At 40.5% G+C, this 19,227-nt stretch overlaps 2 protein-coding genes across 2 annotated transcripts; both read left to right on the top strand.

The window, feature by feature from the left end:
• The first annotated feature begins 1,691 nt into the window (after positions 1-1,691).
• On the top strand, positions 1,692-11,807 carry LOC142948049 (anoctamin-9). Its single transcript, XM_076089930.1, is given in 24 exon segments — positions 1,692-2,588; positions 2,591-2,620; positions 3,659-3,733; positions 3,858-3,980; positions 4,071-4,207; positions 4,417-4,466; positions 4,555-4,613; positions 5,317-5,396; positions 6,106-6,240; positions 6,327-6,420; positions 6,504-6,564; positions 7,293-7,375; positions 7,471-7,575; positions 8,146-8,310; positions 8,392-8,428; positions 9,396-9,507; positions 9,754-9,811; positions 9,937-10,034; positions 10,130-10,326; positions 10,426-10,578; positions 10,671-10,818; positions 10,912-11,034; positions 11,406-11,499; positions 11,691-11,807. Coding segments are annotated over 24 exon segments (2,394 nt in total). The 5' UTR covers positions 1,692-2,528.
• A 2,292-nt stretch (positions 11,808-14,099) lies between these two features.
• sigirr (single immunoglobulin and toll-interleukin 1 receptor (TIR) domain) lies at positions 14,100-19,002 on the top strand. Its single transcript, XM_076089231.1, has 10 exons — positions 14,100-14,169; positions 14,798-15,067; positions 15,283-15,490; positions 15,584-15,711; positions 16,293-16,451; positions 16,549-16,692; positions 17,065-17,167; positions 17,339-17,489; positions 17,711-17,888; positions 18,813-19,002. Exons 1-10 carry the CDS (start codon positions 14,100-14,102, stop codon positions 18,980-18,982), a joined length of 1,581 nt encoding a protein of 526 aa, XP_075945346.1. The 3' UTR covers positions 18,983-19,002.
• The last annotated feature ends 225 nt before the right edge of the window (positions 19,003-19,227 follow it).

Here is a 19,227-nt window from a genome sequence, read left to right as displayed (position 1 = left end):
ATCAATTAAAGGCAATGTATAAAAAAAACAAGTAGACTATATTCAGTCTGTGTGTGTGTTATCTTTTTGACACTGTTTTGATATGCAGGGTCTTTTTTGTCACGTGGGGGTTGAAAAAGTGGTAAGTGAAATCAAGTAAACACGACCATAGCAGCAATTACCCACACTATAACATCTGCAATTAAAATCACATACTTTGTTGATATACTAACGATCTTGCAAATACAGACTAGGTTACAGGGACTTGTGTTTATTGGGTTGTGATGCTGTTGTCACTCTGTTCCCTTAGATAATGTATTTGCTTATAGGGATTAATTACATTTGTTAGGCAAAATGTCCAGAGTTAGAGCTTCTAGGAACTCCTTCACAACTTTTAGGCTCAGTAAATAAAACATAACAGACATGTTATATTCTTTGCCGAGGAGCACTTTCCAGGACTGTGTGAACTCTATATTACATCTTTCAGCAATCACGCGGATGTTTATTCTAGTGTTTTGTTCTGTTTTGTCTAAAGCAGCGTGATGTTTAGCTTATCTACCCAGCCGTTCACCTCATCTGTTTGTTTCTTCTGTAACAGGGAGTTCAGGAAAGGATCCAGCAACTCTTCCCTGCTCCGCCCAGCCACCTCTCTGCCCTGTTCTTCCACTCCGGTCGTATTTAGCCGCAGTGGCCCCCCTCTGTCGCCCTTCAAGTGGTTCACACAGTCCTGCTGGTGTAATTATGTCGTGCTCCTCTGCGGGGTGTGGCCGTGTACAGAAATACAGCCCCTTATTTTCGCGACCACTTTTTCTTTAGCCTCACATCGCCTCTCTTCCTCATGTGGCTCTTTCTGGGTGTGCACTGCTTTCCAAGACTAATGGTGAAGATCATCTTTAATAACAAGGCACAGAGGGCCACCCGTTTGACATGTTAGTTTTTCTTTTTCTATATAGTCAAAGAGAGAGGATGGGAAACAGAAATAGGTTCAAGATGTGCGATAGGAATCACATGTAAGATATAGAAACACACACACACACACACACACAAGCTCATTATACGCTCACCAATATCAAGTAGGCCTACTGCATAATACTCCTATGTCACTATAATTTAAAGCAGATAAAGATTTTTAGAAATATCTTTCAGAAATATGGAAACAGCATTCAAACAGCAAGACACACATGTAGAGAAAACTACTGTGCCAGTCGTTTAACTTAGCTCTAAGGAACATTAGATATACTTTAAGTATGGAAGTTATTCATTAAGATAATTTACCTTTTAAAAGCATGATAATATTTACATCACATTACAGGATTATTACTATTCAGTGTCAAGCAGCATTGGAATGAAGTGGTTAAAAGGTGAAGTAAAGTGTGATAGTTTTAATCTGTCACACTGCATCATTGTTTAATAGGTTGGGCACATATTTTGTACTATACTGTAATAAGAGTGCAATATAGTGGATACAATTGAAATTCTCAAGTAAAGCACAAGTTACAGTACAGCTACTTTCCTCCACTAAAAGCTTAAAGTAGCAGTGGGTCAATCTTGTGCATTTTTCAATGATTAACTATTATTGTTTTATGACTTTTGTTTTGGTACTTCCTCTAAATGTGGACAAGTTTAGTTTGTTGTCAAAATAGGGACATTCGATTTGCAATAGAAGTAAAGCTGCTGAGGAAGCAACTTGGAAAGCTAATGTAAACACTAGATGAACGAGTAAGCTTTACGTTTGTTACATATTTAATAAATCAAGCTCCCACCAGGGGACATCTAATAAGGCCGGTTTATTTTGTACATGTAGTCAGATAGGCCTACTTGAATCAATTCAGCTTGTGTTTGCTTATTTGCAGTTTAACTAGCTCAATGGATTCAACATTGATAATATAATATAATATTAAACACTAATGTGTATGATGAATTTAAGTTTTAATAGTTATATTCATTTATTTTGTTTGTTTTTTGGATCAGGGCTTAATTGCATATTTCTGCTGTGAATGGTAGTGGACCTGCTCAGCCTTCATTATGGACCTCGAGATGCTTTTACTGTCTACATTTCGTGACTCAAAGTGTAGAGGTGAGGCGCTTAATGTCTTTTTCACAAATGTCACGGCGCTGACTGACTGGTGTGTGTAGGAAGAGTCAGACCCCAGCCTGTGATTTACAGGCTGTTGAAGCCACTGCTTCCACCTAGCGGTGGATGCATGGTACATCGGTGAGGAGGAGGCAACACAAAATGTACCATTCCATTGCACCTGACTAACCGTCTGCCTGTAGCTGCTGAAACACAAGGTAAACCCTGTTTGTTTGTGTGTCCATTGAACGCACCGCTGGACTGACTGAACTGAGAAAACAAGGTGGAGGCGATACAAATAAACGCTGTGACACCAGCAACAGGTAGAGTCGCTTTTACATTCCTTAGCGAGTGAGACAATCAACACGTTTGTCAGAGGAAGTACGGAAGTTGCCTTCTGCCTGTTCAAGTGCAATCATGTCATTTTATAGCTGGGCATATCGGAGAGCGGACAGAGAGGCTCTGGGATCATTGAATGGTGACTGAAGCTTTTTTTTTTTTTTTTTTTATCCTGGAAGTCGCATCTGCATTCAGCGCCTACTCATCATGCCTGTCCACAGGAGGCAGGTGGGTGATTTTATTCACACATAACACATAGATTATATTGATTCAGAATGAAGCTGTTCTGAGGCAAACTGCTACTCTAACATTATGTTATGTTATGTTATGTTGACTGCCAATCCTGCACTGGTCAGACTGAATAGCCCCAACAGAGGCTTATTCCAGTGTTGGACAAGGCCCGCCTTTGCATACATCAGGACTACACCATGTTCAGGATTGAATGGGATGCTTATGTGCTTCCATTGGTATCGCGCTGTTCAGATTTGTACGTCTCGGTCTGCCACACCTTCACTGTGGTGGCAGTGTAAGTGAATAGCCTGGATCGGCATGAGGGAGTCAGTATATCCACATGCCATGCGGTTCAGTCAGGTTAAACTAACCCACTTCTCTGACAGCCACTGCAGGTGAGTCAGGATCACAACAGTGGCATTCCCTGACACGTCATCCAACAGGAATATGTTGTAGATGATGACCTTTCAGCATATTTGAAGGGACAGTTCACACTAAAATAGTTAAAATAGAAAAATGATTGATTTTTCCTTTTTACCTGTAGTGCTATTTATCAATTTAGATTGTTTTGGTGTGAGTGTCCTAGTTTTTGAGATATCAGCCTGTCTTCTCTCCAATATAATGGGACTATATGGCACTTGGCTTGTGGTGCTGGAAGCGCCCAAAATACATTTGAAGAACTCAACGGTAATGATAGTTCCCAAAGTCTCACAACAAGGTCTGTGTATTATCTTTAGTACTGGGTCATGATTTCTGAAGAGACATGATGCATAGTGCGATAGAGCCCCATTATATTCAAGAGAAGGTGGACATTTCTACGGCTGATATCTCCAAAAAATACTCACACCAAAACAATCTAGACTGATTCATAGAACTACAGGTAAATACAAATATATATATTTGTATTTGGGGGTGAACTGTCTCTTTAAATACCAGTGGAATGATGAACCCCAATTATCTCTTTATTAACGATGTGTGGAATTCAACATAACTTTGTGAATGACTTGTATTATTTTTCAATATTTTGTTGTATAGCCCAGTATTGAACTACTGGAATTCATGGGAGTGGTAAGAGAGAATGGCAATGAACAGACATCACTCCCCCCTGTGGTAAGATTTTAATGTGTCCCCTTTAATAATAAGATAACTAGTCCAGGCCACCTCCTTCCCAGATTATGATTTATCCATATTAATTCTGAAAGTCTGACTTTGCCATATGATTATTGCCACTCAGCACACGCCTCTATCATATGACTACGTCCTGGTTGCCAAAACAATTGACAAACAGGAGAGAGGCACTTTCAAGAAGCAAACTGAATACATCGAAGAACTGAAAAAGAAGAACTTGAAAGTTACCGTAAGTCTTTAATGAAAAACAAAAAAAGTTTCTGTTGGAAAGGTTACATGCTTTTTTTTCATTCATCTGGTCCTAATTCATCCTATTTAGAAAATTATAGATGACGATCTCGTCTTCTATGGGATTCAAGCGCCTAAAGAAATTTTTGAGAAGTACAGGTACCTGCTCAAAGTGTCTGATGCTTGTAACTGGAGCTCGGATCAGAACATTGTACCACTCAGCACCAGGTAAAACATGCTGCCGTACAGTAGCTATTTTTTGTCATTTTAAACAATCACAAATGATAATTAAAGCATCTGTAATTGTTTGTCTGCTCCCTATAGTCTTAATACATAATTATTTTCCATATTGGCTCCATGAAAATGTGACTTAATTAGGTGTTTGCTGTCTCTTGCTGCATGTTCAGCTTTATAAGTGACACTAGTCCTTGTTTCAGGATAAGGATTGTCCACTTCATCTTGAATCACACCCCTATATGTTCAGGAGGTGAGAAAGACTAACTGTATTTAGAATCTCCATAGGTGACCGGTCACCTAATCTTTCATGTTATTCACTCACCTGTTGTTCTTCCCAGAGAGTTTGCGGGCTCTTATGAAGATGAAGGTTTTTGAGGCAAAGTTCTGCTTGCATGAGGTAAAAATCCGAACATACAGTATTAGCCTTGTTCTTGTACGGCATCTATGATTTATCACGATTACAGATTGCAAGAAAGTCACCATATAGGCCCCGATAATTGTGTTATTACCAGGTTTGGGACATGAACTGCAGATTATACAGATTGTATGAATAAAGAATGAAAACAGTAGACTGAATCAACACTTTCTTAAGGTCAGAATGATATCAGAATGATACGATTTAATCAGTATCTTTTCTCCATGTGGATCCACACATCCTCATGCTCAAGATAGTGACACTATTTTCCACTGTTAAATCTCTTCCCTTCACGTGGCCACTAAAGTGTTTTGCTTTTCCCAAAGAGCATCTCAAATTATGAAGTGAAACTTGGCAGGAGCATTCCAAAACAAAACATTGCTGCCAGACAAGTATTTGTTCACAGAGAGAATGGGCGGGATACTAATGCAGTGAGTCATTCAGAGCTGGGAGTATGTGGGCATGTGTGCGAACATACATTGACACAAACAGTGTGCGCACACGTTTCAATAGCAAGTACATGCGTGTTTACTTCAACACTGTGGAAGCTTATTCAAAATATGAAGCAGCTTTATTCGTGGATGTTTTGTAATTGCATTTATAAGCCAGTAGATAGTGTTTTTACATTGTAGTGTATGTTGTGTGTTCTTCGTGTTGGTGATTTCATTTGATTTTGATTTTTCAGAAAAAGAAACAGAGAGAGCTGAAGGAGAGCTGGGCACGATGGACAGCCTGTCTCCAAGGGCAACCCATCACTGCCGTCAGGTTTGGACTGCAACACAACAGCCTATTCATTTTCATGCTCGATTTGTACAGTAGCAGTTATTGCAGCATTATTGTTTTCAACAAGACAATAGCAAACATGTCGCCACCCACGCATGAAGCAGGCATTGTTTGGACTCATTGCTTAAACTCATGTACAGTACTTATTGCTGGTACAGGTTAGAGCGGTTGTCATTAGATTCACTGGTTTACTGAGTCCAAACAGCAGAGCACTATGCAAACATGCATCATGTCTCCAGTAATTGGATATGTGAAAGCTTCATGTCAACATGTTAACTGTGAGATTTTAGCACCCACATTGGGCCTGTCAGCAAGCAAGTGACAAGATACACTGCACATCATCACTGTCAGTCGAGTGCTTGTTGTCCTCAAGAGGCTTGAACACACCGTTATAAATATAAGTTGAATTTATGTTGTGAAATACAACATACGTTGTTTTTTTATCTGTTACTTGATTGATTGAGTCCATTTCATGCAGATTTTATAGATTTTATACACTTTGACAGTATAATTTTGGAAATGTTGGTTAAAAACCACATTCTGTTCTTAAATGTATGCCTCAAACAGCATGATAAGTACATTATGTGTATGACACATAGGAAACATATTATAGACATATTATTAAGAATATTTTGTACAGTATTCATGCGTTTTGTCATTCTCTCTTTCTGTGTGTGTGTTCTCATGTCAGGAACTACTTTGGGGAGAAGGTGGCCTTGTACTACCTCTGGTTGGGCTGGTACACGTATCTGCTCATCCCGCCTGCTGTCATCGGGGTCATTGTCTTCCTTTATGGCCTTGCCTTCTTCAACAGCTCACCCCTCATGTACGTTTTTCCACAGCTCCGCAGTATCTGTGTCATCATAAACTAGCATTTAGACTGTGATAGATAAAGTGATCATTGTGTTGCAGAAAGGAGGTTTGTGAGGCTGACACAGTCATGTGTCCCCTTTGTGACAAGAGATGCAAAGTGTGGCAGCTCTCCGACACCTGCACATACGCCAAGGTACATCAGTGCATTTACATTAGACGGCTGAATGGGGTATTTGTCTGTTTGTGCTCACCAATGGTCTCCTGGTCTACCTACAGGTGAGCCTGCTGTTTGATAATAATGGCACAGTGCTCTTTGCAATGTTCATGGCAGTGTGGGGTGAGTTTTGTGTGTCTATGTGACATAATTACACTTGTGTTGATAGACATAGTCATGCATTTCCAATATTCAGTTCCTTGTTTAAGATAGATTAGTGAGTCCTGCATTGCAATTTTGCTTCATAGCCAATAAAACCCATGCAGATGTATTTAAAGATCATTTAAAATCAGGATGCAGAACTCTTATCCAATACTGTTTATTCGCCTGAACACGTTTGGCTTTACAGGACAACTGGTACAAACAGGCCTCTCGTTTATTTTATCCAACTGCCTGGATATTTTATGATCACTGAGATATACACTGCCAAAGAGATGCCACATCACCGAGAGAACCTACTCGTCCTGGCTTCTCACATCTTAATCAGCCCAGGCCATCTGGCTGTGGGGGTGGACAAGCATCCATCTATAAGAACATAAATGCTCTTTCACAGACTTATTCAGCTTTTTGCTTTTTGTGGATTTTTAAATATCTGTTGGATTTAGGCTAAATTAAACGTCTTAGCACAACTGTGGGAAGATGTCAAAATCAAAAGATTTTTCATCAGATGTTAAACCTTAGACAAAGACATATTTTCATACATTGAGAGAAAGATGAATTCAAAACTTATACCAAATGTCCCAAAAGTGGCAATGAGTATTACCACCACAGTGGATCTTTGGTTTCATTCATATTTCATATTGTTGTTCCAGTAGGTTTTATGTACTCATAAAAATCCTTGATCTTCACAGCAACACTGTTTTTGGAGTTCTGGAAGAGACATCGGGCTTCCTATGTGTGCGAGTGGAAAGTGTCAGATTGGTGTGAGGAGGAGGTATGATCAGTTTTATACATGACTTCCCATTTCAGTAATACCTGGTCAGTGCTCACTGGAACTATGACGGTGCGTATTTTTCTATTTAACTGTAGGAGGAACTGATACTGGAAATTGTGAACGACGTTAACTGTGACCCAAAAGAATACAAGCACTCCTATCTGCGCAGCACTCTGGTTTTGATCTGTGTCACAGCTATGGTGGGTGACTTGTCCTATTACCTTCTTCATATATATTCTTTAAAGGTGCTATTGATGATATTAAGTGCATTTTGATTGCCTCTCAATGGCTCTCAACATGGTGATGGCTGAGCCGGCAGCTCGCAGCTAACGGTGCTGACAGAGCTAACAGTGGTTACTACCTGAGGGGGAATTGGAGGGTGGGTCAGACTCTTCCGCAACAATGCCATCGGTTGGGACGGCTGTAACTGCCGTATGAGAGCAGTGCAGAGCACATGGACAAACATGCCCTAAAAGAACGCGCCGCCGGCCCGGCTATGTTAACAAGGAACAGAGAAGCGCAGATAACAACATACACAGATAGAGAGTAAATTCTCTGCTCAGGGAGACATTACCTCACTATATCTTTACATAGCTAATAGTTATTTGCAGCTATATTATTGCTCTGAATTCCGTTTAAATAGCTTCTACATCTTTAGAGTTCCGGTTGAAATAAGAATCTGATATAAGTTTGATAAGGTTCAGGTGTTGGCATGAGTATAGTGTATATATAGTGATACAAGTGAGTGTTTTTTAAAATTTTTTATACAGATATTGGTGATCATTGGCCTGACACACGCCTTGGTGGTGTTCAGGGTGATCACAGCAGTGCTCTTGGCTGAGGGATCATGGGAGTTCCTGAGCAACCACTCCAGCGGCGCAGCGATGATGCTGGGGGCCGTCCTCCATTACCTCATCATCACTGTCATGACACGGGTATGCAGGTCTCAGAATGTGCATCTCCTTCTCCTTTTGGTGGTATTCTCCATGAGTATGACGATGTCTTCGTCTTTGCAGATCAACAGGATTGTTGCCATGAAGCTCTGTGAAATAGGTGCGTTTACTTTACCGGTATATTTTATATATTTATTCATTTTTATTATTATTTTATTATTAGTTTTTTCCAGTTTCCAGGCAGAATTCAATGTTAGTTTAATGGGTTTACAGTTGTCAGTGTGGTGGGTAATGAGAACAAATGCAGGGGGGCTGATGCAGGAAGGCAGGTAATCAGGAAGGAAGCAGGTCAGACACACAGATAACAGACAGATAACAAGTAATGTCTGGAACATGACAGCAGCTACAGTTGCCCACATTCAATGTCAACTCACAGACCCTGCACATTTTGTCCCAATCTTCTGGGGAGAATTACCGACACATCTGTATTCTTTTGTTAAAAAAGAACGTCAGGGGAAAACTAAAAAAATATATAAAATTGAAACTGCCAAGGACAAGTTTACAGATATATAGCATTCAAGCACAATATCTTTATTACATGAAGGCATTATCATGTTCATGAACAGCTCTCAGAGTGGACATTAGAACTGGGCCACCATGTACACTGATCGGGGAAATAAGTGTCAACTGTAAAGAAACGTGAGAGGTCAGATGGTATTCAGTGGAGCAAAACTCACTGAGGGAAAATAGAAGGAAGATGAGACATGACAGGAAGAAAACTGCTTTAAAAGTCTTGTCATGTAGAGCTAAGTCAGAACCCCAAACGGCCATTAGACAAATCTGAAGTTGAATAACAAGAGGGGGTGAAATATCAAATTTTTGCTATATCATTTTAAAGACAGGAGAGTTGTGTCTTTTCAGGCCTCTAAAAACGTATGACAAGGGGTCATGACTCGAGTAAACATGCCTTCCATTTAAAAAGTTGTGACCCAGTGATGTAGAGTACATCTGAGCCGCTCTGCATGTCGTTTGTTCTGGGTGCATGGTGTATTTGTGTGTGAGATTGTGCCATCCACTGACGAAATAGTGAACTGCATGAAAACTAACATGTAGTCTGTCTTCACAAGAGGAAACAAGATCATTTGCTGCCACAGAGAAAAGCTTCACTGTCAAGATGTTCACCTTCCAGTTCTTCACCTATTTCTCCTCCCTCTTCTACGTGGCCTTTTTTCTTGGCAGGTAACAACAAGTGGACCAGCCGATACTTTATTCACATCAATATTCACATTCGACTTTTAGTGGTGTCATATGTAATGTATATCGTTATATCAAAATTCAGCTCTAGACTCCAAACCCATACAACACATTGTCATAACCTAAAGGACCCTAAATTAATATCCAAATGAAAGAAACTCATTGTCCTTAATTATTGACGCCCAATGTTCCGACCTGACTAATAACGTGTTTTTGTAACACTCATGACAGGATAAATGGCCATCCTGGTGGTTACGTCCGAATTTCAGGGATATGGAGGCTAGAAGAGGTGTGTGACATAAACATGCATCTCATTTAGCAACACTGAATGTCCATTTTTAAGTAAACATTGTGGTTTTACATTTAAATATTGTATCTGATTGCATTTCAAACATGATACTCTCCCCTGTGCAGTGTCATCCCAGTGGATGTCTCACAGATCTGTTCGTCCAAATGGCCATTATAATGATACTCAAGCAAACCATCAGCAATGTGTTTGAGTTCACTGGGCCGTGAGTATAAATCAGATTTGTGATTAAATACTGTATAACACTGTGAAATCCACTTTACTCACAGTGTTTTGAACGCTGTCTTTTGGTTGCATCAGCTGGTTCTGCAGGTGGATGAAGAGACGAAGAACCCAGAAGCTGCAGAGGAAATGTGCCCACTGCTACCTGAAAGATGACTCAGAGGCCAAACAAGGAGCTGAACTGTGTGATAACTGCAAGCTTCGAGACTGGGTCAGCAACTACCATCTCAATGATGTTGACTCCTTCAGCCTGTTCCATGAGTTCCTGGAGATGGGTGTGTGCTCCGCTGAATGCTTCAACAACAAAAACAGTAGACACTAGACAAACGCTGGACTGGTTTTGGCAAATAATATATTTCTTGCTTTCTCCTTAGTGATCCAGTTCAGCTTTACCACCATATTTGTGGCAGCGTTTCCTCTCGCTCCTCTGCTAGCCCTCATTAATAATGTCATTGAGATACGCCTGGATGCCATTAAAATGGTCACTCTGGAGCGCAGACTGGTTCCCAAGAAAACCAACGACATTGGTGAGCATCACTTTTGACTGAGAATAAAAATGTCGTCTGCCTGTTTATATTGTAGATAACATTCTCCTCACATCAACGTCTCCTTTCCTCAGGCGTGTGGATAGACGTGTTGGAGGCTATTGGTGTCTTAGCTGTCATTGCAAACGGGCTGGTCATCGGTGTATCTTCGGACTTCATCCCTCGATTGGTGTACCGCTACCACTATGGCCCATGTGCCAACGGCACAGTGACGGATATTGAGTGAGAATCCATTTAGAAAATGTTTATGATCTGTCATGTGATGTGCAACACTCACTTTACAGTAAATAACTTCTTCTTCTTCTTCTTTTCAAGCTGCATGACTGGATACATCAACAACACTCTCTCAGTTGCACGAATGGATGACCAGAACATAGGCAACGAGTTTTCAGACAGTCAGATGATCACTCCTAGTGGCTTGAATGTCTCTTACTGCAGGTTTGTTCCCCTTTAATCTTATTTGTCTTCTATAGCTGAAAAGTTATTAGGTCAGGAGTTAGTATGAGGTCAGAAGAAACCAAAGTCAAAACATATAATTTGAGTAACAACAGAGTCAAAAGCGCTGACCCTTCTCACAACTAGTGTTAATAACTGCTATTCGCAGTACACTCAGATATCTTGGTAGTATTGTACTGTCATTGATGCTGTAAGGACAGCAACAATGGTGATAGAAGTGCTTTAAATAAACAAATTCTACGTTCTTCTAAAATGTTACCATCACTGCAACTGGTACCAGAATCATCAACTCTGTGATTGAAAAACGACAGATGGGAGGGATAACATCCGCATTCTGTTGTTCTTCTTCATAGGTATAAAGACTACAGGAGCAATGAGGACTACAGTTTTACCCCACAATTCTGGCTAATTTTAGCTGTGCGTTTTGCCTTTGTCATCCTGTTTGAGGTAAGTCTTTATCATGACCAAATACAAAACCGCCAACCACATCTTCTTACACTGATTTCTTTGAGCAGTTTTTTTTGTACAGTAGCACCACATAGGCCACAATGCCATCCCTGTTATCTTTAATGAAACCACATTTTCCCACATAGAAAGGGCGATGATAACACACCTAACATTTTCCTCTCTGCTTGCAGCACGTTGTCGTCATATGCAAGTTTGTTGCAGCCTGGTTTGTGCCGAGCGCTCCCATACAGGTCAAGAATGATAGACTCTTTGATAAACTCAACAGGCTAAAAGAGGAACTCAGGTGAGTCTCAAGTAATATGCGGTTACATTGTTGTGGCAGCCGGTATCCAAAGTGAACCTCAATATTGCTCATTCGGTTTTGAATTGTTATGCAAATACACTGGCCCGGTATTGGAGCTGATACTGAGCTTATTAGGTGGATCTGGTATCGGCCATGACGAGACCCATTACTGCCAGTTTTAACACACAAAGACACAAGGTGCTCCCGTGATATTTGCGATGATCTCAGGAGCAAGACAGACTCCTTCGTATTTTGAATTTAACGGTACTTAACAGTCATTCTGACCTGTGGAAAATCAGTGCATTTAATACCTTTGAGAAACTTCATCCTGAGCTTGCTATTTAATCCCACTGTATTAGCACTTGCATGTGGCTGTGTTTACTTTAGCGTTTCTAAAGCCAGACTTCATCTTCATGAATTAATTCCAAGAGTATACATTGAAAAAATTAATATTTCACCCAAAATGATACTGGATATATGTTTTTTAAGATGTGCTTTACATTGTTGTGCAGCTCTCAGTTTCCTTAACATAGATGCTGCAACTAACCAACCTTTGTTTTTGTTTCTTGCAGGTCATCTGAAGTGTGACCCCATTCAAACACTTAAAGTTTACACATTTTCCCCTGAGCCCAGTGTTGCCTTGTGCATTAAAGTGTCCAGACTATTACAGTGTTGAGTCAGCTTCAAAGCTATTCATCATGTTTCTGAAGAGTTCAGACGGTGGGCTCTCACTCTCTTTTATTGTTTGCAGTCAAATGTTAATTGCTGTCTATCTGGATACTCATCTATGAAACGGACTTTGAAGTCAGACTAATCTTTCTTGCACAGTAACTGATTATACTGACCATGAGATTGTTCTTATTCTATTGTAAGAATGCACTGATAGCTTACTGTTGGATCTCTATATTTGTGAGACGCATGTGAGTGTTTTTATTGAAAGCCTAAAGATAATTTATACTGCTACTGCACATACAGTACCGATTGTGTTTTACGATGTTGCCTTATTGTGTAAAAAAGCGCTGTGTTGATTGTCATTACTGCAGACAGAGTCTGAAGGTGTCTTTTGTAAACCAGACACAAGAATGTTTTGCAAAATAATATTTTATATTATTGAATAAAAGAGGAAAACTTTGACCTCATATACTGAAATGTCTGTTGAAAGGTGTATCAAAGGTGATTTTTTTGATTTGCCAAATTACAGATTTATAAACATTACGATATTTAAGTAATAGCTACATTTACGTCAGTATTTTCTTCATGTCATCCCTATACATTGTTTATGGCAAATGTGGGGATTTAATAACCCGAGGGGATTTTACATTCTATATTAGTCTATGTAAATAGAAGTCACACATTGTGCCTTTTAAGAGCTGATGCTAATATTTCTTAGTCTCAACATCTTTACATTTAAGAATTCTAAGCTAAAAAATATTATAATATATATAATGTATCCACTTGAGATGTAATGAAACAGCATTTTGACCGTCATATATGTCGATAAAATGTAAACAAAATATAGTTCAACAGTATACCAATCTCTCACAATGCACCATTATAAAGGGATTATAAAGTTGTAACTTTATTAATGGTAAATAAAAAATGTAGCATTATAAGGACACTTTTTGGGTTGTCGGATCGTTGGACGTACTTTCTGGAAAGGGCTGCTGAATATCCATTTATTAACAATCTTTTTACAGTTACAGCTGCAGATTTGATGATAAAACATTTATCTCTCACGTATAAACATTTGAACCTCAAAATGATGGGTTATTATAAAGTATGTTATATACTGAGTGTTATATACAAAGTGAAAAACTCATGAACCTTTATCAATAAATTAAAAACGTGCAGCCAAAAAGATTGATAACGACCTCGAGATCTACTTATTATTTATTTACCAGTTATACATCCTGTATAAAATGTGCCTCATACGATACTTTTGAACACTGAAATCAAAACAAACTTTATATTATATTATATTAGGGAGGCACAAGACGTAATTGTAGATTTTAGTGAGTTTTCCTGTCTCCTCCCAAGATTTTGCGTAGGTGAAAGCCGGTGCGCACGCCACGTGACCACGGGGAGCCAATACCAGCAGAGTTTCAGGTATCTCCAGGTGCACTTGATCAACCAGAAGGCTGACGTCTCCGTAGTCATATCGGCTGTAGGCTACTGCTCCGCGCAATGTAATGAAACTGTAATAATCAGTATCTAATAGAGTGATGTAGGTTTACAAAAGACTCTTCACTCGGCTCACTTGTCACCTGAGGAAGGAGGAAGAGAAAGACTGCGGCTCATGGCTCTAATTGTATTCGCTTTTATATTGGTGTTTACCGGGAAATGGGACAAGTCTGTCCTTGCAGAGGGTAAGGATGTAGAAAATTACATCATTATGCACTTGAATTTACTCATATGTCATAGGTTTACACTTTATTGGTAAGTCCGGTTTTAAATAAACTGCATTTTGTTGATAGCTGTAGTATTCATCGTGTTGTTTTTGGTATATTTGACCATTAAAAACTGTCACAGTAAGGTTTACGGGATGCTGGTCAGTACTCATGTGGTCAGTTTGTACAGGGTCACAGTATCTGTCACGCAGTCACATGCTGTTGCCTTGCAACATGAGCCGGACTTCGGACCCGGATGAGTGTCACTTTGTTTGAGAAACTGTTAAAATAAACAATAAAGCAAATGGTAAGTCAGAGAGGAACCAGAGCGGGCAGTTGTACTGGTTTAGGCATAGTCCTGATTTAGTGCGCATGCGCAGAATATGTTGAAGAACAGGTCTTCTGAAGCACAGAGTGCAAACTGTTAACATCCACATACGGTCGGAAAACTGTTTTCCCAAAAGGAAATTAAGTCACTTATAGGTATTTGTTTGCTGAAGTTATTTGATCACACAATATTAATTCAGTTTCTTATGTCATCATTGTTGGCTTGTTGTGTCCGCAATGTAAAGGCGACTGTGTAAACCCCCTTTCTCTCTATTTGTAGCTCAGTCTTGTGTGGATGAGAGCAGGTTTAATGAGCAGGTGCTCTACGTGGGGCAGCAGGGGCCTCCATATCGGCTGAACTGCCCTCTGGAGCCCCAGAGCTCCCTACGGCCCCAGCTGACCTGGCAGAAGGACTGTCAGCAGCTCCCTGCTCAGGTAGGGAAGGCCTACCTGGAGTTTGACAAACTCACCTTGCAAGATCAAGGGAATTACACCTGTATGCAACAGAGCAACAGCACAGCCTCGTTCACTGTGCGTCTCATAGTTAAAGGTAAGTATTATTTCCACACGTAATGAAGTCATCTCAAACCTGATACTGTGATTATGTGGCTCTCGCAGTAAGCTAGTATCCGTCCCTGAAGTAAACGTAGACTACGCCTGCCTTCCAGCTGCAGTCTCAGGCTGTACCTGGCAGTGCACATGACGGCCTCCATTGTCTGGAGCTCCTGCAGTGAACACAGATAACAGTGGTATGACTTTTCACAGAGTCTCAGTGCTCCGAAGCCCCCCAATTTGAACCGAATGGGGGCTCGAACGGACTCCGGATGAATGTGGAATGCACTGTGACACTGAACTGCACTGCTCTCCTCCAATGGGACCCAACAGAAGAGCACTGTGACAGCACGCTGCAGTGGAGTAAAGACGGCCATCCACTCACCAATCACACACATTACACGCAGAATACCTCCTCATGGTGAATTGAAGCTTTTAAAATCATAAAATATCAGTTACATGGCACCTGCATTTAAAATGTATTTCAAAGTGAGTTTTCTGTCCTGCATGTCAGGTCTCCTGTTGCCGGCCAGCTGATGGTAAACAGCCTGCTGGTGATCAACCTCACAGAGCTGGATGCTTTGGGGCTCTACAGCTGCACAGTGAGGAACATGTCCTCTGACTTCAGCCTGCCGTACTCAAGTGAGACAACTAAAGATACCTATATATGCAAGGTTTCTTACATTCTGTCCTGCATCTTGTTTTATATTTTGTAAAAGATTACCCACCCGAAGATGAAAGAGAAACACAAATGTGACAACGAAGATTAGAGAGAACAGTGAAAGGCCAGACTCCATAAATAAAGAGGAGCCGCAGTTATGTACATTATCTGCATCAAAAGCCATATGAAAGTGTATTGTAGACACGATCAGTGTGCTATGGAGCAGTAGAAAGACAGCCAGCTCCACACACATTGTCAACTGTCACATGGCTATTAATACCACAGATGCACAGATACATGAAGTCTGTATCATTTTACAGCGCTTTGGCAGGAAGCCTGGCCCAGCGTGTAATCAGTCAGCCTTGTGATTCACAACACAAATTGATGCTGATTAATGCTCCCTGATTTCACTGCACATTGAAAAAGTGTACAGTACTTAACTGTTGCAATGACCCAGATGTAAAGAATCACTCTTCTGACAAAATCCATATTCCGTAGTTTAGGGTTATCAATTTCAATCCAAGTGTTGATTGTTTATTTTATGCATATTTTTGGTCTGCAGACACTTTTGTGTGCTCACACGGCCCCAACCACACATCAGCTGTTATTGCAGCCGTCATTCTCCTCCTCCTCCTGGCTGTAGCTGCTGTTGTGTACTCCAGGTGTCACTTGAACATCAAACTCTGGTACAGGAACTCCTACGGAGACTATGAACTTAATGGTGAGGCCTTTGAAGGGATACAAGGTTGCTATAATCATGTATAAGACTGTGCAGTAGTATTAACACCGCTGGTATGTTTGTGTCTCCGTGTCTTCAGATGGCAAAATATATGACGCCTACATCTCTTATGTGAACAATGAGCATGACAGGAAGTTTGTCAACTTTATTCTCAAACCTCACCTGGAGAATAAAAATGCGCTCAAGGTGCACCTCAATGACAACGATATTCTACCTGGCTCAGGTAAGATTTCTGTCTGTTGGTCTTCATAGGAAGCAAAGGGAGAATGGGAAATAGTCAATCCATTTTTTTTATGCAGTTTCTGTTAGCTTTGATCTTCAAAATCCAGGATTTTCTGATTCTACTTACACTGTCATTACCTGCAATTTGCAGCACGAGTTAGTTTTCTCTCATGAAGATCTTGAGACGTTTCTCTAATCAAAACAAATCTCTCAGACTTATATGTTTGCAGATGCAGCTCCAATTTGCATATCATTTGTGTGACCATTTGTGATGTGTGTGTGTGTAAGCACTTTTTGTGAAACAGGCTCTTGGGTAAAATAAATTGTAATATGAAGTTGCCCAACAATGCACAACATTCTTATTTGTCTCCAGAACCTTCTGCAGAGCTGCTAATGAACATAAGCCGCTCTCGCCGTTTGATCGTGTTGCTCTCTCATGCTTACCTTGAGCAGGACTGGTGCTCCAATAACTTCAGGTCAGACGAATTCAATGTATAAACGATTCTTTTTCAAACAGCACTTTATATATAAAACGTAGTAAAATGACTGTGGCACCATTACAATACACCACTTGAGGTCAGTGTTGCTGCACTTTAGAGCAGTCTCTCCAGTGTGTTCTATCATACTGTAGCTGTGTGTGTTTTCAGACGGGGCCTTCTGCACTTGTTGGAGTTGTGTCAGCGACCCATCCTCATCATGTTGGAGGGTCAGTCCAAACGCATGAGGCCTGAGATCAAGCAGCTGCTCAGTGAGCACCAGCACTGCCTCACCATACTCACCTGGAGGCACAACTCTGTGGTAAGATCCACAATAATAAAAAGTGTGCAATAATAGTTGTCTCTCTGTAGAAATGTGTTTCAATATAAATTAATAAATATACATATAATTTCAAATTAGAACTGTATGTATATACTGTGTACGATGATACATGCACGTAAGGCTTCTGCAGTTGAGAGTTCAGTTGGACTCTTTAATTAATGGTGGAGTGTTCGGTTCCTGTGTGTTTTCGGTTTCCACAGACTCCTTCCTCAGTCTTCTGGAAGGAGATGGCCTTAGCGGTGCCTCACAGAGTCGTCTTCCGCAGTGAGTCTGCAGGCGACCCTCAGACTGTGCTGCAAGATGACAAGGACCCCATGCTGACCCTCGACTCAGACTACCTTGACTGCCGCTCAGACACGGACCCTGCTGGAGATCTGGGTAAGAACAACAGCCACAGGACCAGATAAGTCCTCCAGCGCTGATGTTTGGTTCACTCTTCACTCTATTTGCATATATGCAAATAAAAGACATGCATATTAAAGCTGCGGTACCTTGCATAAATGAATGTGACGTGTGCGACTGTTTGGTTTGTTAATATTGAGGCAAGCACGCTCACGTTTAACAACCGTCTCGTACTGACTCTACTCCAGGGATGTAAATGCTTGTCAGCTGTCAGGTGTTTCATGTACTTTTGTTGCATGTGAATGAGAATATAAAAAGTTATGGCCAATACGCAAGTCTCAACCTGAGAGAGACTCTTCTCTCTTTGACGACACACAGTGTGCATTGAAACTGACGTAGTTTGAGACGAGTTTGAATGTACAAACACAGGTTCATCTACAGTTAATCTTTAACTTCAAGACAAGGAAATCATGTCACATGATGAGCTTGCACATATTTTCCATGCCAAGCAGACATGTGAAACAAATGCTTTCAGGAAATAGCTCTGCATTTGCTTACTTGCTGAAAGTTAGATGAATAGATCAATACCAAACTCTGTCCAAAGGTGACAAAATCCACCAATCAGCACCTCTAGAGCTCACTAGCTAACGCATAATAGTTTGTTTAATCAGTTCAGACACAGACGTGTATAGACTACAGGTCGTGGTGACTAAAGCATTTTAAAAAGCTACTCTGCCTGGACAACAAATAGTCCAGAACCTAACCCCATGTAAAACACAACCTGATGTTTTACAAGAACTATGAGTTAGCTTTACAGATAATGGTGAATCGATTTTGTTTATTATTAAATTACGTAAAAATCATGATGCAGCCCAAACAGCACAACACTTTAGCAGTGAATAATATATGTACTTGCTTTCATTTGGGACAGATGTTTCACCTTTGCTCTTTCTGCTGCAGGGCTGCGCCTCCCTGTGTACAAGGCTCTGGCCTTTAAAGCTCCTGTCCTCCCTGCTGCTCCCGTCACTGCAGCTGAGCCCAAATCCTCCGACATCGACGTGTCGGACCTGGGATCACGCAACTATGGAGCCCGCTCAGACTTTTACTACCTGGTCACTGAGGACATGTGATCCACACTCCCCTCACTGCTCCTGATCTCTATACACCTACATGGAGATTAGCATTGCTTTATAGTTATCTAGTAAATATGTTATTCTTTTATGTACAGTGTGTTGTTGAAATCAAAATGTTTTTCTGTTTCCACTGACCAAAGACAGATTTTTATTGTTTGTGTGTATTTCTTTTACTGTTGTGTTTAATATTTTGTGAGAAATTGTAGAAGAAATTGTCTGAAATATTTGTGTTAATCAGGGAA

Source organism: Anarhichas minor, unplaced genomic scaffold, assembly GCF_050575085.1.
Source record: "Anarhichas minor isolate MPS153535 unplaced genomic scaffold, ASM5057508v1 ptg000011l, whole genome shotgun sequence".
Taxonomy (NCBI): domain Eukaryota; kingdom Metazoa; phylum Chordata; class Actinopteri; order Perciformes; family Anarhichadidae; genus Anarhichas; species Anarhichas minor.
The sequence above is the reverse complement of the archived record's forward strand: the minus strand, read 5'-3'. Positions and strand labels throughout refer to the sequence as shown.